Here is a 27449-nt window from a genome sequence, read left to right on the forward strand (position 1 = left end):
ACGTATTGGAGCATAATACCCACTTTGTCAGAATATGCCACTTATGCTCCAATATGTCTGTTAGTCTATAAGGCGCCACAGGACTCTTCGTCGCTTTTTACAGATCCAGACTAACACGGCTCTGATTCTTCTCTCACGTATGCACATTAGGCCAGATCCAACTTCTGTTGAAGTCACTTACACTGAGTGATGGGTTAGGCCAATAAGAAATATCATACAAAAATTGTGTGTGCAAGCGCTCACATGCACAGAGGTTACGTTTTGATCATCTGAACAATGTAGATTACACTTCGAAATTGCTGGGTAAAAGCTCATAACCTGCTTATATCATACTAATGCCTATACTAAATATACCCTTGTCCTTTGCAGCACATTCCTGAAAAATTCATCAGTGTTGCCAACATATCTTTTCTTTTAACTGTTAGTATTACTGGCAATTTTAAAATCAAGACTGGATTATTTTAAAAAAGAAACCCAAAATAATTCCTGTTTAACGCTGAGTGTTTGTTCTATGGCCTTTGTTACACAGAAGGTCAGATGTGATGATCACAATGGTTTCTTCTGGCCTTGCAATTATTGGCAAAAGGTAATATTGCTGCACTCAGAACATGGAGGGAAGCCTTCAATCACACAGGATATTAAGGAGACTATAATGCCCCCTTTTACACATTTTATTCTGTTACCACAAGAAGAGGATTTTAACTGGCTGCATGGCTGAGCAGGTATCCATTCAGAGATAGTATTACTATTGCTATGCTTAATCTCAGAGATCCTATCTTCAATGGCAAAAAGGTGCATTTTTCAGCTGAGTCAAGCTAACTCAGTTGCATTACCGCCCCTTCCTTAACATCTGAGTAGACAGCTTAATACTAGATCTGAGCAATGAATGGAATTTGTGCCATGGGAAATTGATACTTCAACATTCCCAAATCATAACAAAAAAGTTGAAATATCAAAAAATATTTTGTAGAATGAAAAAGTTGAGTTGGAAATGTCAAAGCATTTCATTTTGAGTCAGTTCAAAATTAAACTACATCTGCTTACAATGTTACTGTGTCTCATGCCCTCATTCTCCACTTTGGCTCAGCTACTTGGCTGCAAGACATCTCCCATGATGCACCCACAGTCAGAGGGGAGACCACATTGCATCATAGCAGACATCATCCAGCCAGGGAGCCCAGCCAATGGAGGAGAATGTGGGCATTGGGCCTCTGAAATTCTACTCCAAATCAGGTAACATAGAACTATAGTTTAACGTTGTGTTGCCTCAAAACAAAATAGAAAATCAAAAATATTCTGCAAAATTGAAGTTTTCCAACAAAAAATTCCAATTTTGCAGAAACTGGATCTTTCATTCAAAATTGTTTTCATAGAAAATTTCAGACAAGCTCTATTTAACATCTAGTCATGTTATAGCCACCTATCTTAAATGTGTTAAACAGGGCCTATATAGGCATTAAAGGGAGTTTTTAACTGAGTCAGCTCAATCAAATTAGCTTAACTCATTTGAAGAACACAACTTTTCGCCTACACAGACATGACCAGATGGACTCATACATCTCAAAATCTCTCTCATTTTGAGGGACATCATTCGTTTCTGTTCCAAGAATACTTAAATTCTACATAAAGATGGCACCCCAAACTTTTATTGCAGAAAAATTATTTCCAACAGAAATAAAAAATCATGGTGCAATGGGAACAGAAACAGTTACCTAACACTACAAGAAAAAACTCCATGGCATTTCCTGCACAACTCTAGTATTTCTGTGACTCATTTGGAATTTTGTGACACTTTCTGCCCCATATTTGGACCTTAACAGACTATAGGGGGGTGGACAGGCTTACTTTCTGGGAACAGTAAATATATGAACCTAACTAGGAGGAAAGATGATGATTAATCAAACGTAATTTCTCTTCTTGCTAGAAAAGCATCTGCTATCTTCGTTCATTTTTTCACAATAATCTCTCCATATAAAATGTCATACTATTTATTTAATATATGCAGACCAGAAATAGAATAATGAATCCCCTCTGAGTTATCCGCAATGCTTGATGGAGTGACACTTTCATATATCACGTACAAAACCATCAGATAATGTTGTCCAAAAATCTTCATCACAGAGGTTTAGCACAGGGGTGTAGTACAGCACTGCAGATTTTGTTACAGAAGGATTAATTTTCATTTATAGTCATCCTAGCAACCAGAGGGAAACTAGGATATTATTGGGAAAGTCACCACCAATATTTGCTTATTATAACCTTGCCCCAACTTTGTTTCTGTTACTTGCCTAGGGAACATCATTTACTCAGTGGAGTCCCTTGGCTATGCCAGAGTATGAACAATGAGACTGCTGATATCATTTACTGGAATCTCCCTCAGGGCATCGCTAGAAGCTGTATTGTCCTCTTGCATCATACTCGCTCTTAATTTAACACTTTGACACACTTTAGTCCCAATGGTAAAAACCCACTGTGGTGATCAGTAATAGCTATGCCTGACTCCATTGCTCTCAGTCAAAGTTGAAGCTGTAGGTATAAACATATCTACATTTCCGATCAACTTTTTGCAATGCAGATAATCTGTTTACAAAATCAGTAAGTCATATGGGGAAGCTACTGCATGACACAGAAATGTGCCTGGGAGGTGAAGAACTGCTAGTAGAAGGCAAGAGATTAAAATTCAGAAGATAACAAGGGAGTATCCCAAGTGTGTAAAAATGACCTGGAGGAGGGCATAAACTCCAAAGTCACAGTGTGCACTGATGACAAAAGCAGGAAGCTGTGAACAGAAAAACCAGTGCAAAGTATGTCAACGTTTATGGCAAGATGAATGAAACAGGTAATTTTTAACAAAATAATGCCATGGAAGACTCTAAATCACAGAGATTAATCACAGACTGATAATTCATAGAGAACAGAAACCAGGAACAAAACTGAAGTTGGTAACAGTATTACAAAATCTCATGATTCTATTGGGAGTCTTGCACTATTTGGCATATTTCTGAAAGACCCAGCTCCTGGAGTCTTGTGAATACATGAGAATCTCAGCTTTCATTTTAAAAACATTTCTGGCCCAAGTGACTGTGGAGAAAAGCTTTAAAATGTGAGCTGAATGTACCTTAAATTGAGCAGAACTAAAAAGTAAAAAAAAAAAAAAAACCCTCCAATTTATTTTTAATGTTATGATTATTAAGCCAGTCGCATGATTTGGGAATATGTTACTCAATTTTTGACTACCTGAGGTTGGCAACAGTATGGTAATTATGACTTTTGAAGGATATGTAGGTATTTTATATAACGACAGACAATATTCTGAAAGGAACTGACTAGATTTAAATATCCATTTTTCCAGCATGCACAAAAGTGTATATGTACATATATGTATATACACACACACTTTTATGCCTATATACACATAAAGGCATTAAAAAGTGTGCATATACACACAGATGACATTAAAATGCTAAACAAAGACTGGGAGAACATTTCATAGGAATAGAGGTAAACACTTAAATACTGGAATTTGCAGAAGTCCAACACCATGCCTTGCCAACTGGAGCAGATGAATATGCAATTGTGGTAGGCTGGATGAGGGTTATATATATCCAAAGTATGCTTATCCAAGGAGGGGCGGATGCATCTGTTGTATTTGCTTAATTAATGTTTGTAAATCACAGAGATCCTCAGATGACTAAAAACACCTCATAAAGGCCAGCTAAAAATGGTAATTTCTGAGCTGTTTCAGCACCAAAGAGGGAGCATTAGAATCTAAGAGACTGTGAGCAAAATTCATATCTGTGCAGAGGGTTTAAGTGATGCCTAGGACCAATTCTGGCCCTCTGTGCAGGGTGAATTTCACTTTTGATAGATAAAGTGGCAAGATAAGTACAGATGCCAGGAGTCTGATCCTCCCACATTTCAACAGGAGTTCTTCGTACACATCAGGAGACTACAGCCACACTGGTATAAATAACGAGCCCTGTAATAGGTGCCAATTAGTAGTGGCATTATCAACCCTAAGCATTGAAAAATCATCAATCAGGCCTCAAAAGTTAATGAAAGTGGCTAAAAAATGAAGAGGTTTTTTAAAGAATAATTTGTGGGTTCTTTTTATTTGCCTTCTTGTTTTTGAGCCTGTAGTGTGCATTCACTTGACTTTTCAAGATTTTCTCAGCAATCATGAGGGCTAGAAACTTACTTTTTTAAGATGAAAATTGAGATTCTCACATACTCTCTTGATTTCAGCAGCTGAGATTTTAAGAAAAACAATAAAACCTGTTGGATTAACAATAAATTTGAAAAACTGGCAACACTGCCTTACGTGTACAATAGTTTCAATTATTGGACTGAGAAAGTAGTGGGGAAACAGGCATGTTTTCAGATGTCTAAACAGTAGTTATCATACCACAATTCACCACAATAATTCTTCCATGCAAAGTTCATATGCTATGTGAACACTAAGCCGGCCTCAGAACACCCAGTGACATACTGTAGGTGAGCACCATGACATCCATTTTACACTTGGGCAAGCTGAATCACAGAGAAGTTAAAAGTTTGTGTATTAAAGATACAGCCCTTCATTAAGGATGGAGAAACCTAAGGGATCTGGAAGAGTAATCATGAATTCCTCCTGGCAAAGCACAAAAAGCAATGGCAGATCCACAATCCTTTAAATGAGTACAGCACATGGTGACTCCCTAGGCCAGGCCACTATAAGTGTATGGCTCTCCTCACCACCTGTACGGAGGCTAGTACTGAAGGATAATACAGAGCAGTGGTTTCACTCCCCAGCCAGCTGCTGGCACTCAACCCAGGTACAACTGGAGTGGGATTGTCATGGTATAATTCCCCACTCTGAACCTTAGCGTCCAAAAGATGGGGTACCAGCATGAATTCCTCTAAGCTCAATTACCAGCTTAGTACTTGTAGCGCTGCCACCAACCAGGAATTCCAGTGCCTGGTACACTCTGGTCCCCCCAAAACCTTGCCCAGGGACCCCCAAGACCCAGACCCTCTGGATCTTCTTAACACAAGGAAAGTAAACCCTTACCCCAACCGTTGCCTCTCCCAGGCTTCCCCTACCTGGGTTACCCTGGAAGATTACTGTGATTCAAACTCCTTGAATCTCAAAAGAGAGAGGAAAATTCACCTTCCCCCCTCCTTCTCTCTCCCCCTCCCAGACTCTCCCTGAGAGAGAAAGTAATCCTAACACAGAGAGAAAATTAACCTCTCTCCCCCCCTTCCCTTCTTTCTCCCCACCAATTCCCTGGTGGATCCAGACCCCGTCCCCTGTGGTCTCACCAGAATATAAAAAACAATCAGGTTCTTAAACAAGAAAAGCTTTTAATTAAAGAAAGAAAAAACAGTAAAAAATTATCTTTGTAAATTTAAGATGGAATATGTTACAAGGTCTTTCAGCTATAGACACTGGGAATACCCTCCCAGCCTAAGTATACAAGTACAAATTAAAATCCTTTCAGCAAAATACAAATTTGAACTTCTTCCAGCCAAATACACATTTGCAAATAAAGAAAACAAACATAGGCCTAACTCACCTTATCTACCTAGTACTCACTATTCTGGACATATAAGAGCCTGTATCAAAGAGATTGGAGAGACACCTGGTTGCACGTCTGGTCCCTCTGAGCCCCCAGAGTGAACAACAACCAAAAACTAACAGCACACACAAAAACTTCCCTCCCTCAAGATTTGAAAGTATCCTGTCCCCTGATTGGTCCTCTGGTCAGGTGACAGCCAGGCTCACTGAACTTGTTAACCCTTTACAGTCAGAAGAGACATGAAGTACTCCTGTTCTATTAACCCTTAACTATCTGTTTATGACAGGGATGAAGGCTGTTTGTGCTCTCTCCCCCCACTCCTAGATGACCAACCACAAACTGGCTTTAAGTGACTTGTCCCAGGCTGCACTAAGAGTTAGTGTGAAGGTGACAGAACAAGTGACCCATCTCCCAGTCCACTCTCTCATTCATTAGACCCCACTTCAAGGTATGCCTGTTTCTAGATTTAACACTAGGAAAGGCAAGGTAGTGAACACATTTGGGGCTTGTCTTCACTACTGGGGTATATCAACCTGAGTTACGCTACTCCAGCTAAGTGAATAACATAGCTGGAGTCGTGATAGCCTAGGTCGACTTACCCCAGAGTCCTTACTGCGCTGCATTGATGAGAGATGTTCTCAGAGAGCTGGAGTGCCAGGGTCACCTGGAGAGTGCTCTGCCATCGATTTAGCAGATCTTCACTAGACTCACTAAATTGACACTCGCTGCATCAATTGCAGCAGCGTTCATCTCCCCGGTAGTGAAGACAAGCCCTTGGAGTGCTCCACGCAAATCTGGTCAGCATCTCTTAGGAAGGGCATTGTTGAGATTGAAAACGGCAGCAGAGGGCTACTCTGAAATGAATCAAGGTTTTGTGGGTATGAGTTACAAGAAGCAATTAGCCAGACTTGGCCTATTTAGAGCACAGGAAAAGAAAGGAAAGGAAAGGATCATTGCCAATGAGCAGTTTGAAATAGCAACTACTTGTAATTTAAAACATAAGAGATCATGAGATTAGAACTGAGCACAGACTTCTTATAAAAAGTTCAAGGTAAATTTCATTTACACTGTAGGTGGCTAAAATATGGAGTAAAATGGCCAGTCAGCAGTAGAATAAACACACTGTGAAGCTTCAGCAGACACATGAAGACATTGTTGGAAGAGGAAAATCAGAGGCTACCATCACAAAAGACGTGAAGGTTAAAAAGATGAGTCGATAAAGGCTAAGTGATTCGATGTACACATATTTTAAAAAATAAGTTACCTTAGAGGATCCAGTATTAATTCAATGTTTCAGGATTACTAATGACTGTAGAGTACTATCACCTTCATGTCATGAACATTCATGTGCACTTAGAGGAATATTTTTCAACCTATTTATTTTTAGATTTGCCATTTGGCCTGGGTCCCTAATGTGTCAATCAATAATATAAACGTCTGTCCTATGCCAACTAACTAATGAGCTGATTTTCTATCATGAACTCGCTAGCCATCATTCTGCATATGTCACATCCTGTACATAACAGACTGACACTGCCCCTACATTTATAAGCAGCAAAAATAACAACAGTAAAAACATGCATCAGTAAACATGAAGACTCAAAAAGAATGAGAAATAACTTGAAGAGAGAGATCCAATTAGTACTCACCACCAGGGCTTTTGATCTGTTACTCAGTAGTTTTTCAATACTGCTGGCTGCAATTTCCACCAAGTCACGTGCATTGTTGGCTTCCACCGTATACAGATCGCTGTATTTCGTATAAATCTGCATGAGAAAAGGAAATCATTCAGAACTACCACATGGGCCTGTTTATTTACATTGTAATAACAGCACAGTGGCCTAGTGGATTGAATATAGGAATTCAGTTATTATGCACTTCTCAAATAAACTATGCTAAGTTGGGCAAGCCACAGCCTCTCTGCTGAAAATTGTGTCCCCATTGGGGATTATGTGGGCATAATGAAGGGCTAAATTTATTATCATTATTGTTAATATTAATACTCAGCACCCGTGAGGCTATTATGATAATTATTACTAATTATTTGCATCGCAATAAAGCCTAAAGGATCAAAGATCAGAGCCACACTGTGCTAGACACTGTGCACACATATAATGAACAGATGGTCCCTACCCCAGGGAGCTTTGGATTCTGTGTTTCAGTTTCCCCATCTCTAGAAAGAATATTGTATTTACCTCACTACTACCCATCTCACAACGATGGCTTAAGGATTAGTGCCTCTATTAGACTTCGGCCCATCTAGAACACTATGGAATCAATTCTGCAAGGAGATGAGCAGATCAAAATCAGTGGGATTTAACAGTCCTCAGCATCCCCAAGCAATGCTCTGCTGCTTTCGGGATTGAACCTTATAAATGATGGCTCTCATTTTCAAAAACAGTTAACTATTCTGGGTGCCTCCAGTTTTTTTTGGCAGGGGACGGGGATGCGGGGAAGGGGTAGATACTTCAACTGAGACTTTAAAGGGCCCTGACTTTCACGAAGTGCTGAGTATCCCCTATGTGAAAATCAAATGCCTATAAAAGGTGCCTGAAGTTGAGCCCAGAAATCACTAATGTGTTTTATTATTCCTAAAAGATTAATAGCCAGATACTCAGGGTGAATCAATGTAGCGCCACTGAAGTAAACATAGTTATGCTGATTTACACTTCCTGATGATCTAGACACTTATTTACCTTTATTTTAGTAAGGTATATCTAGGGGGTTGTTTGTTGTTTTAATATTGTCCTTACTTCCATGATTTAAAATACACCGTGGTGAGGGAGCACCTCTAGTTCTGTTATTCTGTGGTGTTTCTAAGGGGGATAACTACCAAAAAATAGAGAGGTGTGGGGTTTGTTTCTGTTTATTAAAGGACACCGCTTCTTCCTACACAACCTCCTTAAAAGGGGAGAAAAACTCTAACAACAATCTGGAAAAAGAAAGAGAGTGTGTACCTTATGGCTAGATAGTGAATGGGGAAAACTAAAACTAATGTATGCAGCCAACAGATGGTCTGAGGTTACAAAAGTGCTTTGCCTCTCTGAAACATTGCCTGATGGGGGGTTATAATGTCTTGTGGGAAGTAATTCTAGGCACACACACAGGAACAGGTCCAACACTAATTCACTGGCTGAGCTTCAGCAGAAAGATCTCAGAAACTATCCAGCAGACTAATTCTACCAGCTGTGCCAGGCTTCTCAGTGTATAGTTATATGGTGGCTTTAAAGGGACACACCAATATAGGGATCTGCCGCTTGTGGTTGGTGGATTTTGAACATTGCCAGGTCTGATGCCATTCTGATGAATGAAACCTGTCATGTCTGATAAGTCTTGTCAGTTCTGTCATTCACATGAATTACCATTAGTTGCAATCAGTTTTGATTTCCAGAACACTGGATTATATATTTATTTACAAAAAACTCAAAACCTTTTTCTCCCTCAAAAACCGATTTAAAAAGAAAAAAGCGTTTTAATTCTTGCTTTTGGGAAGATATCCCCCAAATGCCTGTAGACAATCCACCACTCAAGCCTGTGATTACATAAGATCTCAGAAGCAAATATAAGTCCACTGTTCTGCAAAAAACGGTGATTCAGCCACCGATGTTTCTTGCTCAGTTGATAGGCAGCCAATGCCCCAGTGACGTGCAAGGGGAGTATGCTAAAGATCTCATGACTCATTCTGCAAGTCTCAGTATCTTGGTCAAATTCCAGCGTGGCTAATTATCTCATGCCTTCCTAAAGCTCTCGCTGCAGGTCCAAAACCAAATTAGACATCATGGACAAAATAGTCAGACGGCAAAGCATCTACAATTAGAGACAGATTTTATAAGGTGCTCAGGTCCTACATAGGCATCTAAATATGGGCCAGATTTTCAAAGCTACTCATCATCCAGCAGGGACAGTTATGGCCAATGTGCCAATGTCTTCTGAAAATCTGGCCTTGTTTTTGTAATGACAACATGCATATTTAGTTACATTAGATAGGATAACAAAACCATAGAAGGGACATAAACCTTTTGCTTCAGGGCATAAATCAACTATTAATTGATAGGGGTTAGATAGAACACGTTAAAAAACATAGTGTAGAGATAAGATAGATGCATTCAAGTTGGCAGGGACTGATGAAATTCACACTAGGGTACTTAAGGAACCAGCTGAACCAAATCTCAGAACTATCAGCAATTATCTTTGAGAACAAGGAGGGCAGGGCAGGGAAGGTCCCAGAGGACTGGAAAAGGGAAAATACAGTGCCTCGCTTTAAAAAGGCGAACAAAGAGGATGTGGGGGATTATAGACCAGTCAGCCTAACTTTGATACCTGGAAAGATACTGGAACAAGTTTGTAAAACTCTGAGAGGGTAAGAGGCTCATATTATAAGTAATAGCCAACATGGATTTGTCAAGAACAAATCATGCCAAACCAACCTAATTTCTTTCCTTGAAAGGGCATAAACCAACTATTGATAGAGGTTAAATAGAACCTGTTAAAAAATATGGTATTTAGATAAGTTAGATGCATTCAAGTTGGCAGGGACTGATGAAATTCACATAGGGTACTTAAGAAACTAGCTGAAGCAATTATCTTTGAAAGGGTTACTTGCCACACAGATAGGAGAATGCAGTAGATCTGATATACCTAGATTTTTTTGGTAAGGCTTTTGACAGAGTCTTCCATAACATTTTCATAAGCAAACTCAGGAAACATGGTCTCAATGAAATTACTATAAAGTGCGTGCACAACTGGCTGAAAGACCAGACTCAAAGAGTAGTTAACAATGCTCCACTGTCAAACTGGTGTAGGGGGGAGAGATATATCTAGTGGTGTCCTGCGGTGGTCTGTCCTGGGATCCAGTACTATTCAATATTTTCATTAAAGATTTGGATAATGTAGTAGCGAGTATGTTTATAAAATTTGTGGATGATACCAAACTGGAAGGAATTGCAAGCACTTTAGAGGATGGAATTCGAATTCAAAAGGACCATGATAAACTGGACAATTGGACAATCAAGATGAAACTCAGTAAAGATAAGTACAAAGTATTGCACGTAGGAAGGAAAAAATCAAATATAAAATGTGGAATAACTGGCTAGGCAGTCATACTGCAGAAAAAGCTCCAAGGGTTATAGTGGATTACAAATTGAATGAGAGCCAATAACATGATGTAGTTGCAAAAACAAGGTAGTATCACATTAACAGGAGTGTCAGATGTAAGATATGGAGGTAATTGTTCCACTCTATTCGGCACTAGTAAGACCTCAGCAGGCATGCACTGTCCAGTTTTAGGAACCACACTTTAAGAAAGATAGGAACAAATGGGAAAGAGTCCAGAGGAGAGCAACAAAAATGATACAAGGTTTAGAAAATGTGACCTGTGGGAGAAGTTTAAAAAAACCTCTAGGCATGTTTATTCTTGAGAAAAAGAAGACTGTCTTCAAATATGTTAAAGGCTGTTATAAAGAGGAGAGTGAAAAATTATTCTCCATGTCCACTGAATGTAAGATACTGTAATAAGTAAGAGGCTTAATCTGCAACAAAGGAGATTTAGGTTAGATATTAGGGAAAACCAGAAGGATAGTTAAGCACTGGAATAAGGTTACCAAGGAAGTTTGTGGCATACCCATCACTGGAGGTTTTTAAGTACAGGTTGGACAAACACCTGTCAGGGATGGTCCAGGTTTATTTGATCCAGCCTCTCAGCAAGGGGGAGTGGAGTAGATAAACTCTAGATGTCCCTTCCAGCTTGATATTTCTGTGATTCTATGTGTGTTTTATCCCATAATTTACCACTACAGAGTTTCTTGTACCCTGCTCTGAGGTGTCTAGTGCTGGCCATTGTCAGAGATAGGATATTAAATTAGTTACTGGCCTGATCCAGACTGGTAATATGTATATCCACATTTCTAGCCAAGAGCCAGGTACATTGCAGAGAAGGGACACAACATTGTTCCACGTGACTGCCAAAAAGACCAAATCTGAGCTCAGGTTTGTAATCTCAAGAGGTCCAGATTTAAACAAACTGTATCAAACCCACCAGGATGTCCTATCAACAGTTAATACCCACCCTAACCACTTAAGAGACAACCACTCTAATCTTAGTGATCCTCATATATGCAAAGCCTCTGTTTTGAAGCCAAATGCAGTACCATTGGCACTAATGAGGGGAAGAGCCATTATGAATTATGGATTTTCATGGTTTGATAACTGTGCAACAAATATGATTAAAAGGTTAACGAGATTTTGCAAAGAAATTAGATCAATTTGAAATATTGTTTATTCTTCTAGGGTGTCAAAAGAACCATTTTTCATTTATTTAAAATTTTTCATTAATATTTTTGCTTTTGAAAATTTCGTTTTTCATTTTACCCCTGCCTTTCCCCCACTTTTGTTCTTTTTCTTTCTAGTTTGCCACTGAAAAGAGAGAGGCAAAGAAAAAAAATCCCAAACAGAAAAAAAATTTTTTTTTCATTTTTGGGTTTCACTGGGGGGAGGGGTAGAAAGGAGGGGAAAATGTTTTGCAAAACTTATCATTTGCCAAAAAAAAAAACCCCAAAAAAGGCTATTTTTGATTACAGGAACTATTTAATTCCAAACAATTGAGTCAGCTCTGCTCTATTAAAATAAAACACCACCCAAGAATACTGCAAACATAAATATATGCAAACCCTCAGTCTGCACACGGGGGTTGAGGGTGGTGTATGCAGGTAGTGAGCTTTTGATGCAATAAGTGCTAGGGGTGATAAAGGAAATTAAAATGTTTTCCCGATTCACCAGTTATCAATGACCTAGCACTGAGTGTTCAATCACAGAGTCCTAAGAGAGGGACCATGTATGGTGCTATCACATGTGCCTGCAAAAAGCAGGATGTCGCCCACAGAACGAAGCACAGCACTAGAATCTCATCGAGTCTTCTAGCCTTTCAATACACTGCAACATTTAAACACCCTTTATTGGTGGGGATTTGTGGGAAGTTGCAGGTAATTGAATAGCAGTTTAGCCAGAATGTTGGGTACCACTTTCAGGAACAAAGGAAACATTTTCATTTCCCTTCCCAAGCTCCTACCCCAGGAATAATCCACATGATTATAACGGAGATCCAACAATGCCTAATTGGAATCCTTTACCCCATTCTGTGAAAAGCCTCCATTGCAGGCACTGTAGGTCCTGCAGATGAGAAGGGCTCACTCAACCAAGGTTCACATTATTTCCAGAGACACTGCCTCTTTGTCAGGGATTTAAAGACGTGCTGTTACCAGATGACCTAACTTGTAAACTGGTACAGTAGGAATAAACATTTGTAGGATGTCAAGTGTTAGGGGGTAGCTGTGTTAGTCTGTATCCACAAAAACAACAAGGAGTCCAGCGGCACCTTAAAGACTAACAGATTTATTTGGGCATAAGCTTTCGTGGGTAAAAAAATCCACTTCTTCAGATGCATGGAGTGAAAGTTATAGATGCAGGCATTATATAATGACACATGAAGAGAAGGGAGTTACCTCACAAGTGGAGGACCAGTGTTGACAGGTCCAATTGGATCAGAGTAGATGTAGTCCACTCCCAATAGTAGATGAGGAGGTGTTAATTCCAGGAGAGGCAAAGCTGTTTTTGTAATGAGCCAGCCACTCCCAGTCCCTATCCAAGCCCAAATTAATGGTGTTAAATTTGCAAATTTGTAGGATGCTGTCCTATATCATAGAGAACACACTGCTCCTTCTCCCCCTTCTCACTTAATCCTATCCCCAGGGCTCAAAGTATCAAAATTACTCCTCCTTTACCCACCACTAACTCCAGCGGGAGATATACCCTGCTATTTATTGAACACAAACCTGTTTCGGTTTTCCAGAGTGCTCGGAAATGTTAACACACTTCCCAATCTTTCCTCAAATGTGAGGCTTGTCTAATCCACCAAGGCAAGAATAATGGAGGAAAGAGTCACTAATTACTTGAGGTGCTTACATAAGTTATTTGTTTGCTCCCCTATTCCTTGAATTCAGCTTTAATGCTGCAGAAAATCAGAGCAGCAAGAGGACGTTTCACTATCTGCATGCAGCAACAAACTTTTCATTCTCAAAGCCTTCCACTTAGCAGTCAAACACAATTAGCAAAAGCTCATGTCTAATAGTCATAAAGGTCCTTATCAGCTAAGGTGTGTTTATTCACCTTTCAAAATGCAATTTGGTTATCTAAAGGGCATGTTCTAAAGAGCTGATTTGAATACATTTTATTACATTGCTTTGACCAAGTGAATGCAAGTTTTCATTAGATTTTACATCTAACTTCATTTTCAGTACTTTAATCACTAGTATTTTACTAAAAGCTCTTCAAATTGACAGTAAAATATGCCATTTTTAAGGGAACAAAAACCTCATTGCATGGATAAGTCAAATCTGTAAGGTCACAGCAAGAAAAATACACTAATTTCTCTCTCAAGTCAATAGTCATGTACTTTTCCCTTCAAGACAGAATATATTAAAATTGTTTTCTAAATAATGGATATTTATTCAAAGATAATGAACCATAGTTTATAAAAAAAAAAAAAAAACACTTCAGCTAGAAACCACACAAGAACAAGAACAATAGTCTAATGTGCTGAAGATTAGAAGAACTGCCAATTCCCCTACAGAAAGTACCCCTCTCTACTCTGTCTTCAAGGGCATATTTACAAGTCCCTTAGAAAAGAGACATTCTCTCTGCTTACTGCAGGGTAGATAAGGAAAGTCAAATGTTTTTATATGAATCAAGAGTGAAATAAAGATGCTCACTCACTGAGAGCCTTTATTATACTATGTTTTATATATGGGGCATGCTATAACCGAAATTCCATTGAAATGGCTTTAATATATTATAACACTCAGAAAAGTTGGTTCCTCCCACAAGTTTCCAAGAGCACTGAATGTGCTCCCCTTTCAATGGCCAGCACCCTCTGCATTCTTTGCACAGATTGCCTAGAAACAGATAATAAAGGAGCACTGAATCATTCCAAACTATAGTTTAATTCCTCTGAATGTTTTCACGCGAAAGGTGAATTGTTTATTCTGTTTTGCAATTACTTCTACTTGTCTCTGTGTACCTTGTGTAATGCAAGTTTTCCAAATTTAACAAACAAAGGGTCCTTTTCTTAGGAAGGAGGGCAGTGTGGTTAAGGCACTGAACAGAGATTTGAGAGACGTGAGTTCTATTTGCAGATGTGCCACTGGACTTTCTGCATGAATTTGGGCAAGGCACACAAAGCCAGATTTTCAAAAGAGCTCAGGAGTTAAGCAACCACAACTGAGCTCTGTATACCTCTGATAACCTTCCTGTGAAATAAGGAGTATAGTACTTGTCTATATCAACACGATGTTGTGACAATAAATCTATTGATGCTTGTGAGACACTCAAATATTGCAGCAATGGAGGCCACACGAGTACCGAGATACTTGTCTCACTCCAGTCTTGCACTGGTGCAACAGTACTGGCAAGAATTATTGGACTACTGCTGATTTTTATCTGTGATGCATTATATTGCTGCTGAATATATTGTTCAAAATTACTACCTACCACCTATCATGCAGGCCAACAACATTTCAGTGTTTAGCTGTACCAGTTTTTGCTAAGGGAGCTGAGGGAGAGTAGCATGTGCAAGTTATAAATGAGGCACCCAGTGTTTTGACAATCCCTTAATTTCCATTTGGATCATAAGGATAACATGCAGATGTGTCTTCAAATTTCCCAGCCTGCATTTCTAAAAGTGATTTCATTCCACTGACATCTTGACATCAGTTAGCAACATGTAAGCTCAAAGGAACTTAATTTGGAGGATCCTCTTCATAATTCTCACTCTTTGATATTTGGTTTCACATAGAACTATATAGCAGTGGCAGGGATGTCTCTCTGGAGCACAATATTGTTAAAACACTGCTTTCACGTTTTGAAGACCACTATTTACCCTATCCCATCCTGTCTATTGTCTCAAACACTATCCATTGGACTCTGTAATTCACTTCAGTGAATGAGTGAAATGCTTATTTTTGGTGACTGTGTTCATTGCCGTATTGCAAAATCCCTTAATAATCATGCTCATCAATTATAAGACATTACATGTTTAAAAGAGCCATGTAAACCTCACCCACTTAACCTCCACAACAGCCATGGGGTAGCTAAGTATTATCCCCTTTTTTACGGATGAATTAAGAGACACAGACTGTGAGTAACATAAGTCCACAAAACAGGTTGGTGATACATCCAGGATTAGAACTCAAGAGATCTTGAGTGCCAACCCTATATTATATCGTAGTGTTTCTCAAACTCAGCCCATGCCGCTTCCAGCGGTTCCCATTGGCCTGGACGCAGCCAGTGGGAGCTTCGATCAGCCGGATCTGCGGACGGGGCAGGTAAACAAACTGGTCTGGCCCGCCAGAGGCTTTCCCTACACAAGCGGTGACCCCCGTTTGAGAAACACTGTTATATCGGCTCAACCACACTGACTCTCCAGTAATGAGCCCTGCTCTATTATTACTCCTGAGGGAATTCTGTGTCACTCCACATGCACAGAATTCATGTCTCCCACAGATTTCTTTGTTTCCTCACAGAAAAATGGTTTCTGATGGGGAAGCAAAGGGAAGTGCAGGTGTGCTGTTTTGGGTACCCGGAGCAGCTGGCAGAGAGATAAATCACTGCAGGTGGGGGGACGGGAGAGAGTGGCTGTGGATACCCTGGCTGGTGGCTCCTACCCCGCGCCAGGTTCAGCTGCTAGTCCCAGCTGGGCTGCGGAGTGGGAGACAACAGATCTTCCTCTTTCCCTGCAAGCAGCAGCCAGGGCTGGGTCAGAAACCTCCCCCAGCTGCAGGGAGCTCCACACCCACCCCCCTGCTTCCTTCCTCCATTGCTTCTCAGTCTTGGGGGGAGGGGTAACTGTATGGGGAGCTGCTCCTCCATCCACCCAATCCCCATGCATCCAGACCTCCCCATATACATACCTCCCCAAGCCACACTGTCCATACCCAGAACCCCCTGCTGTGCCTTCCTCGCCCCACATCCAGACCCCCATCCCCGAACCTCGACAATCCCCCACACTTGAACTCCCAGCCTGACGAGCCCCACCCCCCAGCACCTGAACCACTCCGACGACTCCCTGTACCTGGCCTCCCACCCCACTGAGCCCCAACCAGCTACACCCAAACCCCACACCAGCACCTCCCCTCCCGCAGCTGAGTACCCCACACCCAGACCCCTCATTGAGCCCCATCCCCCCCTCTCATAAACAGATAGTTAAGGGTTAATGTCTCTTTTACCTGTAAAGGGTTAACAAACAGGGACCCAAATACCTGACCAGAGGACCAATCAGGAAACAAGACACTTTCAAATCTAGGTGGAGGGAAGCTTTTGTTTGTGGGTTTTGCGTTTGTGTGTTGTTCTCTCTGGGTCCTGGACTGGACTAGAGGTGCAACCAGGTTTCTGCCAATCTCCCTGCTACAGTCTCTTATCTATTCATAATAGTGAGTAAGTAAAAAGGCGGTCATAGTCTTTTAACTTGTTTTTCTTTATTTGCAGATGTGTACTTGCTGGAAGTAGCTTAAATTGTGTTTCTGCTGGAGAAAGCTTCTTTCTATTGTCTAAAAGCGATAAAAATCCTGTATATCTACCATCTTGGTTACAGAGACAATTTTTATGTTTTTCCTTCTTTAATAAAGTTTTCCTCTTTTTTTTTTTTTAAATCTAATTGATTTTTTTGGTTATCTTTTGTAAGACTCCAGGGAAGGGAGTCTGCACTCACCAGGGAATTGGTGGGAGAAAGGAGAGGGAGGAGGGAAGAAAAACCTGCTCTCTGCGTTTATCTCTGCATCTCTCTCCGGGGAAGAAGGGAGGGGGAAGGTAACATTCCTCTCGGGGTGGTGATTCAAGGAGTTGAATCACAGTGGACTCCTAGTGTACCCAGGGCAGGAAAGAGCTGGGAGGAAGAAAGGAGGGGGAAGGGAAATGGTTTATTCCCCTTCGTTGTGAGACTCAAGGAATCTGGGTCTTGGGGGACCCCAGGGAAGGGTTTAGGGGGACCAGAGGGTATCAGGCCCTGGAATTCCTGATTGGTGGCAGCGCTACAGAATCTAAGCTGGTAATTAAGCTTAGAGGACTTTAGGCTAGTACCCATATCCTGGACGCTAAGGTCCAGAGTTGGGAATTATACTATGACACCCCCACATCCAGACCCCTGCCGCTGAGCTGAAACCATCTTCATCTCAACCTTCCTGCGAAGTTCCATTCCCCCTGCACCCGGAACCCCACAATGAGCCCAGATGCATCCAGATCCCCTCACATATCCCACTAAGCCACCCACACCTAGACTGCCCAACAATGAACTCTGTTACCCCACACCTGGATGCCCCAACACACTTCACACTTGGATCCTGCTGGACTGAGCCCCTTCACACTTGGATCCTGCTGGACTGAGCCTGACTGTCCCACACCTGGATTGGGGGCCAGGGCTGGGAATGCGTGTGAGACTCCGCCCCTCTCACTTGCTACCTTGGTGCGCCTGGTGCAGAGGGGCAGGGGTGTGTTTCTGGGGCAGGCGTACCCTTTAGACTATGTCAGGATCGGGTACAGTCTCACCGAGTCTGTGTCTTCGGGCAGGGAGTCTGTAGGGTAATCTCCCACCTCCGTGAAGCCAGCGGCCTGTGCTCCCCTCTGCCACGCTGAAGACTACATATTTATTTATTGATAAATAAAATATGCAAATAAAATATATCCTTCCCACCATTTCTCCAAACCAATCATTTCCATTCCTACTATGATTTTCCCCCATAAGCAAATAAATTTTACTTAAAAAATATCTGAACCAAAATTAAATGGAAAGGCAGAAAACATCAACTGGTAATGTTCACAATAATACATATGGGTAAAGATAAAGAACAGAACTGGTTGAAAATAAACAGAAATTTCAAATAATTTTTGAGGTTGAAATTTGGAATTTTGCTCTTTTTTTAAAAAAAGAAAATTTTAAAGAAAAATGTAATCCCATTTTTGACCTGCTCTAATAAAGTACAAGTTTCTCTTTCTCTGCAACTCCTGGGACTGTAATAACAGCTGCAGCGACACAGGAGCCAGCAAACAGAGCTGCCAACAGGAGAGTTTCAGAGGGAGTTCTGTTGGAGGAGCAGGTTTTTGTGGTGTGTGTGGGGGGGGGGGCTGCTGGGGGTTTGTGTTATGTTCTGTTCCGTGCACTACCAGGCTTTAGGTGGGAAGGCTGTGACTGATACAGAGGTAGCAGTGAAAGACACAGTGAGGATGACTGGATGTGGAAGCTGCGGCATGTACATGATCCTGGAGGGGGTACCTGAAAAGAGTTTCCTCTGCTTGAAGTGCCGCCTGATAGAGCTGATGGAAGAAAAGATCAGAGGACTGGAGATGCAGGTGGAAACTCTGGCTGAGTTTAGAAGGGGGTTTGAGCAGATGATGGAGCACAGACACGAGGGGGCTGAAGGGATAAGCTCAGATGTGCAGACGGAAGCAGGACCAAAGAATTCAGAGGAGAGACTGCTGGGGGGAGGAAAATGGATGGTGGAAGCATGTGACTAAGAGAACCAGGCAGAGGAAAAGATGGGCCAGTGAAGGAGAAATAGAACTGAGGAACAGGTTTGCAGAGTTGGAAAATGAAGAAGGGGCACAGCAGGTGGTCACTGAAGGAGAGAGGGCAAGGAAAAAGAGAAGAGCTGATAGTCCTACTAGAGGAGGGGAGGAGTCAATGGAGGCAACACTAAATATAAGCCCCAGGAGGATTGCAAGGGTGAATAGGAATCGAGAGGACTTGCAGCCAGCAGGTGCAGGGGATAGACCGGAGAATCACACTGTCACCAGGAAAAGGCAGGCCTACGTGATTGGAGATTCCTTACTGAGAAGAATAGACAGGCCTGTAACTAGAGCTGATTGGGAGAACAGAAGGGTGTGCTGTCTGCCGGGTGCTAAGATACAGGATGTGGACCTGAGGCTGAAAAAGATCCTGGCGGGAGCGGGAAAGAATCCGTTGATTGTCCTTCATGTGGGAACGAATGATACGGCTAGATACTCTCTGGAATGTATCAAGGGAGACTGTGCAAGACTGGGGAAGATGCTTAAGGAAATCGAGGCTCAGGTGATCTTCTGTGGGATTCTGCCGGTTCCTAGAGAAGGGCAACAAAGGTGTAACAAGATTATGGCAGTCAACAGATGGCTCAGGCAGTGGTGCTATAAGGAGGGCTTTGGGATGTACAGCCATTAGGAAGCATTTACGGATAGAAGACTGTTCTCTCAGGATGGACTTCACCTGACCAAGGAGGGAAATAGACTTCTAGGATGGAGGCTCGCCGAACTGATTAAGAGAGCTTTAAACTAGGAATTTGCGGGAGATGGTTGGGAGATGTCCGGGAGATCTCCATGCCGGAATTTAACCTTGAGAGGGAAGTAAACAAAGTAAGAGGGGATACAGCCATGGACAGAAGAATTGACACAAGGAGGAAGGGTAGTGTAGATAGCAGACTAACAGGTGATGCTGGTGGTAGAATGTCTGTGCCTAACCGGGTAAAGAATGTCAGTGAAGCCAAACGGCAAAAATTAAGATGTCTGTACACTAATGCAAGGAGCCTAGGGAACAAAATGGAGGAACTAGAGTTACTGGTGCAGGAAGTGAAACCGGATATTATAGGGATAACAGAAACATGGTGGAGTACAGGTATTGAAGGCTATGTGCTGTTTAGGAAAGAGAGAAATAAAGGCAAAGGTGGTGGAGTAGCCTTGTACATCAATGATGAGGTTAACTGTAAAGAAATAAGAAGTGAAGGAATGGACAAGACAGAGTCTGTCTGGGCAAAAATCACACCAGGAAACAAAGCTACCAGAGCCTCCCCTGAGATAGTGCTTGGGGTGTGCTACAGACCGCCGGGATCTGATTTGGATATGGATAGAGACCTCTTTAATGTTTTTAATGAAGTAAACAATAATGGGAAATGTGTGATCATGGGAGATTTTAACTTCCCAGATATAGACTGGAAGATAAGTGCTAGCAAGAATAATAGGGCTCATTTTTTTCTGGATGTGATAGCAGATGGATTTCTTCACCAAGTAGTTGAAGAACCGACAACAGGGGATGCCATTTTAGATTTAGTTTTGGTGAGTAGTGAGGACCTCATAGAAGAAATGGTTGTAGGGGACAACCTTGGTTCGAGTGATCATGAGCTAATTCAGTTCAAACTAGATGGAAGGATAAACAAAAATAGATCTGGGACTAGGGTTTTTGACTTCAAAAGGGCTAACTTTAAAGAATTAAGGAAATTAGTTAGGGAAGTGGACTGGACTGAAGAACTTGTGGATCTAAATGTGGAGGAGGCCTGGAATTACTTTAAGTCGCAGTTGCAGAAACTATCAGAAGCCTGCATCCTAAGAAAGGGGGAAAAAACCATAGGCAGGAGTTGTAGACCAAGCTGGATGAGCAAGCATCTCAGAGAGGTGATTAAGAAAAAGCAGAAAGCCTACAAGGAGTGGAAGAAGGGTGGGATTAGCAAGGAAAGCTACCTCAGTGAGGTCAGAACATGTAGGGATAAAGTGAGAAAGGCTAAAAGCCAAGTAGAGTTGGACCTTGCAAAGGGAATTAAAACCAATAGTAAAAGGTTCTATAGCCATATAAATAAGAAGAAAACAAAGAAAGAAGAAGTGGGACCGCTAAACACTGAGGATGGAAAGGAGGTTAAGGATAACTGGCCCAATATCTAAATAAGTACTTTGCCTCAGTCTTTAATAAGGTTAATGAGGAGCTTAGGGATAATGGAAGGATGACAAATGGGAATGAGGATATGGAGGTGGATATTACCACATCTGAGGTAGAAGCCAAACTTGAACAGCTTAATGGGACAAAATCGGAGGGCCCAGCCAATCTTCATCCAAGAATATTAAAGGAACTGGCGCATGAAATTGCAAGCCCGTTAGCGAGAATTTTTAATGAATGGGTAAACTCAGGGGTTGTACCATACGACTGGAGAATTGCTAACGTAGTTCCTATCTTTAAGAAAGGGAAAAAAAGTGATCCAAGTAACTATAGGCCTGTTAGTTTGACATCTGTAGTATGTAAGGTCTTGGAAAAAATTTTGAAGGAGAAAGTAGTTAAGGACATTGAGGTCAATGGTAATTGGGACAAAGTCCAACATGGTTTTACTAAGGGTAGATCGTGCCAAACCAACCCGATCTCCTTCTTTGAGAAGGTGACAGATTATTTAGACAAAGGAAATGCGGTAGACATAATTTACCTCGATTTCAGTAAGGCATTTGACAGGGTTCCACATGGGGAATTATTAGTTAAATTGGAAAAGATGGGGATCAATATGAAAATTGAAAGGTGGATAAGGAACTGGTTAAAGGGGAGACTACAACGGGTCGTACTGAAGGGTGAACTGTCAGGCTGGAAGGAGGTTACTAGTGGAGTTCCTCAAGGATCCGTTTTGGGACCAATCTTATTTAACCTTTTTATTACTGACCTTGGCACAAAAAGCGGGAATGTGCTAATAAAGTTTGCGGATGACACAAAGCTGGGGGGTATTGCTAACACCGAGAAGGACCAGGATATCATACAAGAAGATCTGGATGACCTTGTAAACTGGAGTAATAGTAATAGGATGAAATTTAATAGTGAAAAGTGCAATGTCATGCACTTAGGGATTAATAATAATAATTTTAGATATACATTGGGGACACATCAGTTGGAAGCAACAGAGGAGGAGAAGGACCTTGGAGTATTGGTTGATCGCAGGATGACTATGAGCCAACAATGTGATATGGCCGTTAAAAAAGCTAATGCGGTTTTAGGATGCATCAGGAGAGGTATTTCCAGCAAAGATAAGGAGGTGTTAGTACCGTTATATAAAGCACTGGTGAGACCTCACCTGGAATATTGTGTGCAGTTCTGGTCTCCCATGTTTAAGAAGGATGAATTCAAACTGGAACAGGTTCAGAGATGGGCTACTAGGATGATCCGAGGAATGGAAAACCTGTCATATGAAAGGAGACTCAAAGGGCTTGGCTTATTTAGTCTAGCCAAAAGAAGGCTGAGGGGGGATATGCTTGCTCTTTATAAATATATCAGAAGGATTAATATTAGAGAGGGAGAGGAATTATTTAAGCTTAGTACCAATGTAGCCACAAGAACAAATGGGTATAAACTGGATACTAGGAAGTTTAGACTTGAAATTAGACGAAGGTTTCTAACCATTAGAGGAGTGAAGTTCTGGAACAGCCTTCCAAGGGGAGTAGCGGGGGCAAAAGACATATCTGGCTTTAAGACTAAGCTTGATAAGTTTATGGAAGGGATGGTATGATGGGATAGCTTAATTTTGGCAATTGATCTTTGATATCAGCAGATAAGTATGCCCAGTGTTCTGCGATGGGATGGGATCTGAGTTACTGCAGAGAATTCTTTCCTGAGTGCTGGCTGGTGAGTCTTGCCCACATGCTCACGGTTTAGCTGATCGCCATATTTGGGGTCCGGAAGGAATTTTCCTCCGGGGCAGATTGGTAGAGGCCCTGGAGGTTTTTTGCCTTCCTCTGCAGCATGGGGCACGGGTCACTTGCTGGTGGATTCTCTGCAGCTTGAGGTCTTGAAACCACAATTTGAAGACTTCAGTAACTCGGACATAGGTTTGGGGTTTGTTATAGAAGTTGAGGAGGTAGGATTCTGTGGCCTGCTTTATGCAGGAGGTCAGACTAGATGATCACATTGGTCCCTTCTGACCTTAAAGTCTATGAGTCTCTGAGTCACTATCGCTACTACATCAAAAGGGAAACATTCAGAAACTAGCTCTCCTTGGAAAAATTTCTCTAAACTGCTGTTGTGTTCAATTAGCCTGTTGCCTGAAAAGGTTACATGGTGTAAAATGTTATTAGTTGCCACTGCAGTTTACGGTACAGCTCCTGTGTATTCATCATGTCAAAACTTCTAACACACAATCACATTTTTATTTTGATATTTATGTAACACATGCTCCTTGTCAATCAGTTTGAAATGGACAAGCGAGTGCACTGCTGAGGGTCAATGCGCTCAATCTGAGAACTTGATTTCTGAGTTTGGCAAGGGTCCCTCCTTTTCTTTCTTTCTTTCTTTCTTTCTCCTTCTGCTAGAGGTATATTAGCAACTAATGTGGGTAATTAGAAGCAGACTTGTCACAGTTTATTACATTATAAAAAGTGTCAATTAGCTTAGTCATGGGCCTTTGCTGTAAAAGGTCTATTTAAAATGGAAGCTATACACACCTTTAAAAAACAGTAACTATTTGTGTACTTAGCTCTACAATTCAAACCATTCTCCACTCACTCCTGAGCAATGTGGCACTGGTTATCTAGGACTAACACACATGGATTTGCACCTTTTATGAATAAACTATTTTTTGCTCCCATTGAAGAAAATGACAGAAGACAATGGGATCACCGGGATGCTCAGCATTTCTGAGAAACAGGCCCCTTATTTTGGTACTTTATTATGAATTATCTATAGACATTCACTTTTTTTAAAATATATGTCTCTATATTTCTCAGGAAGTTTAAAAATACACTTGCTCACTAAGGCCTGCATATCATTTACACTAGGGTTGATTTACACTGAGTCCTTAAAGTAAACAGCAATTACCCTTACCCCATGTTAACCCATTTTAACACGACCCATATACACTGCCAGAGCAGTTCAAAGAAGCCTTGGTGTAAATAAGAATCTTTTTTCTTTTTTTAAGGCCAACAACTAGGATTACCACCTTTGAAATGCAAAAAACCCCAGCACCACTCCCACAAGGCAAGACTGCCTTAACCCCAACCACAAGGCAATTCCACAACTGCCCCTTCAGCAGCCATTCTAACTAGAGAGATAACACATACATATAAGATTGATAACATTGAACCTCTCCTCCCTCTCGCATGACTCAAACCCTCTCTCACACATTTGTATGGTGTGCTTACATGTTGGTGGGAAGACAGCTGCTGTATTTTCAACAGTTTTGATCTATCACTTAAACTGCAGAATTGGGAACTGCAGTCTTTAGCTGGACACAGAAGCTTTTAACATTTGATATCCCAGTGTATTGTGATAATAATGCAAATCTTTAGACCCACATTAAAAAAACCCAGCAGATTAAATTTTGTTTTTCTGGCAACTGGCAAATCCATTTAAAAAAAAAAGCCAGGGCGGTCAAATATCGGTCAGGGGTAACCCTGCCTACAACAATTGCACTGTTTAACGTAACACAACAGTAGAGGGCATGATATTTCTAAAACTAGACTGGCCCTTTATTAAGAGAACTATTTACAGAGGTGCTATAACTGCAGCAAACTTTCAAGCCACATGCACACAGACTGACTTACTGGTGCCTCCTCCAAATTCTCCCCTCCTGCAACCTGTGGTCCTCCCCTCCAAGTGCCAGGGAGGTTGCTACATGTGCAACATCTTGTAACTCTAGATCATCCTGCATGTTGTGCTTCACTATGAGTTCTTTCCCATTGTTCTTTTAGTAAGAAACATGTACTGAATCCGAAACTGGACAGTATCTGGATGTGATATTTGAAAAGAGCACTGTGGGTTGTATTACCAATGGGAAACTGAACAGGCAAAAAGTGATCATGTTTGTGTCCTTTATTTCTCACGTATGATGTATAAAAATGGCTCAATATTTTTTTTTCCAAATAAGGTTTGCTTGCTTGTTTTTTTTTAAATTAGAGATATCAGACCAGAACCTCAGCTCGTATAAATCAATGTTACTCCATTGACTTCAGTGCAGCTACTCTGATTTACAGCAGTTGAGAATTTGGCCAATCAACTCAAGACTTCTCCTCTTTGCCGAGGCAATCTTTGGAGGACTGAAATTGAGATGAGGACTCCACAGTTGGTGGAAAATCTGTGTTGGCACTTTCCCAGTTCTCAAGCTAAGTCCCCTAATTAATATCTGGGAAAACTGCACTGAAAAATGCACATTAAAAAACTATTTTTGGAAAACCACTTTGAAGCCATTCCCATACAGCATACATAACCAGCAAAGGGCACAAAGATGAACTACAAAAGGAAGCATACTCATTAAGCACAGTTCATCTTAAGGGTAATAATAACTGTAGTTAATTGCTAGTTGCGTTACTGCTTATTCCTATAGCTAATCAATAATTCATAACAAACTGTTTAGAGGGAGGATGATTTGTGGATAAAGCACTGGACTGAGACTCAGGAGATCCAAGATCTACTCTTGGCTCTGTCACAGTCTGTCTGTGTGACCTTGGGCAAGTCAAGCTCTTTGTTCTCAAGTTCCCCATCCATAAAATAAGGATACTGGTGGTTCCTTTCCCTACACACACACACACACACACACACACACACACACACACACACACACTGGCTGTCTTGTCTATTTAGATTGTTCTCTCTTCTGAGCAGGGGTTTCACTATTTGTATGCCACCCCAGCCTTGTATTACACTCCCAAGGTTACAGATTTTCTCTGGCCTTCGCTTGGCAAATGCTGCCACCCCCAAATGAAAAAAACAAACAAAAACAACAACTCAACCCTTTGAACCCAGGACGGAGCACTTGGGAATTCCTCTCTGTGGGGTACCCTCAAGCCCTTTCACCCCTCCCCCCTTTAGGGAAGAGCTAAGAAAGAAAAGTTATTCACCAAATAATTTCTATGCATTATTCTGGGTCTTCTATAAGACTTAGAATGTTTATAAGCAGTTTATTGCAAGTATTTAATATTAAGCTACATGTTCTGCTGTGAAAATCTCTGAAACCACTGGCAAAGGATCTCATCCCCCCTTGGAGTTGGTCTACACAGAGGATAACAATCCACTGTTGCTATCAGTTACTCCATTAGCTCATGTGTCAGAGGTGTATGCAGTGGTTCTAAGGATTCCTTTCCTGTTGATGAACCATGTTAGAGTGTCAATATGATCCCACATGATGGGATTTCAGGATGCGTTTTTTTCCAGTTTCCTTTTTAAAAAAACCTAGGAAATTACACAAGAAAACAAGATTAAAAGAATATTATTGAGGCTGCAAAGTCAAGCACTAAAAAATTAGGAATTCCAAATTAAGGATGCCTGTGCAACCTTAATTCGGCTGCCGGAGGCATTAGGATACAGTCTCTAACTCTCACACGCTATTTTTCTATAGGACCCTTGCCTCATTCAGTGCACAGAATGGACAGTGTTCACTTAATGAGGAGTTTTTTTTCACCTCATTGTTCAGTGTGTGCCTTCTTTACTGCAAAACCATCTAAATCCTCCTCTGAAAACAGAGTTATTAGTTTCCTTATGAGTTTTCTATAGTGCTGGTCACTATAGCATCTGAGTGCTTCACAAATATTAATAAATGTATTTTCACAGTACACTTGTGAGATGAGTTGGGGGCACTGTCCCTATTTTACAGGTGGGGCACTGAGGCCCAGGAAGATTAAGGTCAAAAGTGTTCACTGATTTTAGATTCCAAATTTCAGTGGCCTAAGAGCTCCTTTTTTAGGGTTCTTACCATTGTATGGCATTTTATACGATCAAAGCACAAGTCCCATTGACTTCAGTCATAGCTGAGGGTGTTCAGCACTCCTGCAAATTAGATCCCAGAGTCTCATCTCAGGCACCCAGAAAATACAGATGTGACGAACTGGGAAAGTTCTTAATGTTTTCTCTGAATACTGTATTGGTGCCTCAGTGTCCCCATGGCAGTTCTTAAGTATCTGGCAGAGCAAAGGGCCAGTGCACCTACATGCCTGACACTCTGTCTCCTAGCAACTGATGGCCTGGGCCCCTCCTCTGCAAAGGTGCCAGCTGAAGGTGTTGGAGACAAAGGGATCAGGTGACTTCCTGGCCCGGGAAAGGGGCTGAGGAGAGAGGAGGGGCTGGGAAGGGTTGTTAGTCTGGAGCTGGCTGGGGTC

The 27449-nt window shown here is 41.4% G+C and overlaps 1 protein-coding gene across 7 annotated transcripts in view; it reads right to left on the minus strand.

Annotated features, from left to right (window-relative positions):
• CACNA2D1 (calcium voltage-gated channel auxiliary subunit alpha2delta 1) overlaps positions 1-27449 on the minus strand; it is a 689818-nt gene that overhangs the window by 575112 nt on the left and 87257 nt on the right. For all 7 annotated transcript variants that reach the window (XM_030560557.1, XM_030560387.1, XM_030560113.1 and 4 more), the window contains exon 3: positions 7208-7324. In XM_030560557.1, coding sequence (XP_030416417.1) covers positions 7208-7324 — 117 coding nt within the window. The remainder of the gene's footprint in view (positions 1-7207; positions 7325-27449) is intronic.

This window comes from Gopherus evgoodei, chromosome 1, assembly GCF_007399415.2.
Source record: "Gopherus evgoodei ecotype Sinaloan lineage chromosome 1, rGopEvg1_v1.p, whole genome shotgun sequence".
NCBI lineage: Eukaryota > Metazoa > Chordata > Testudines > Testudinidae > Gopherus > Gopherus evgoodei.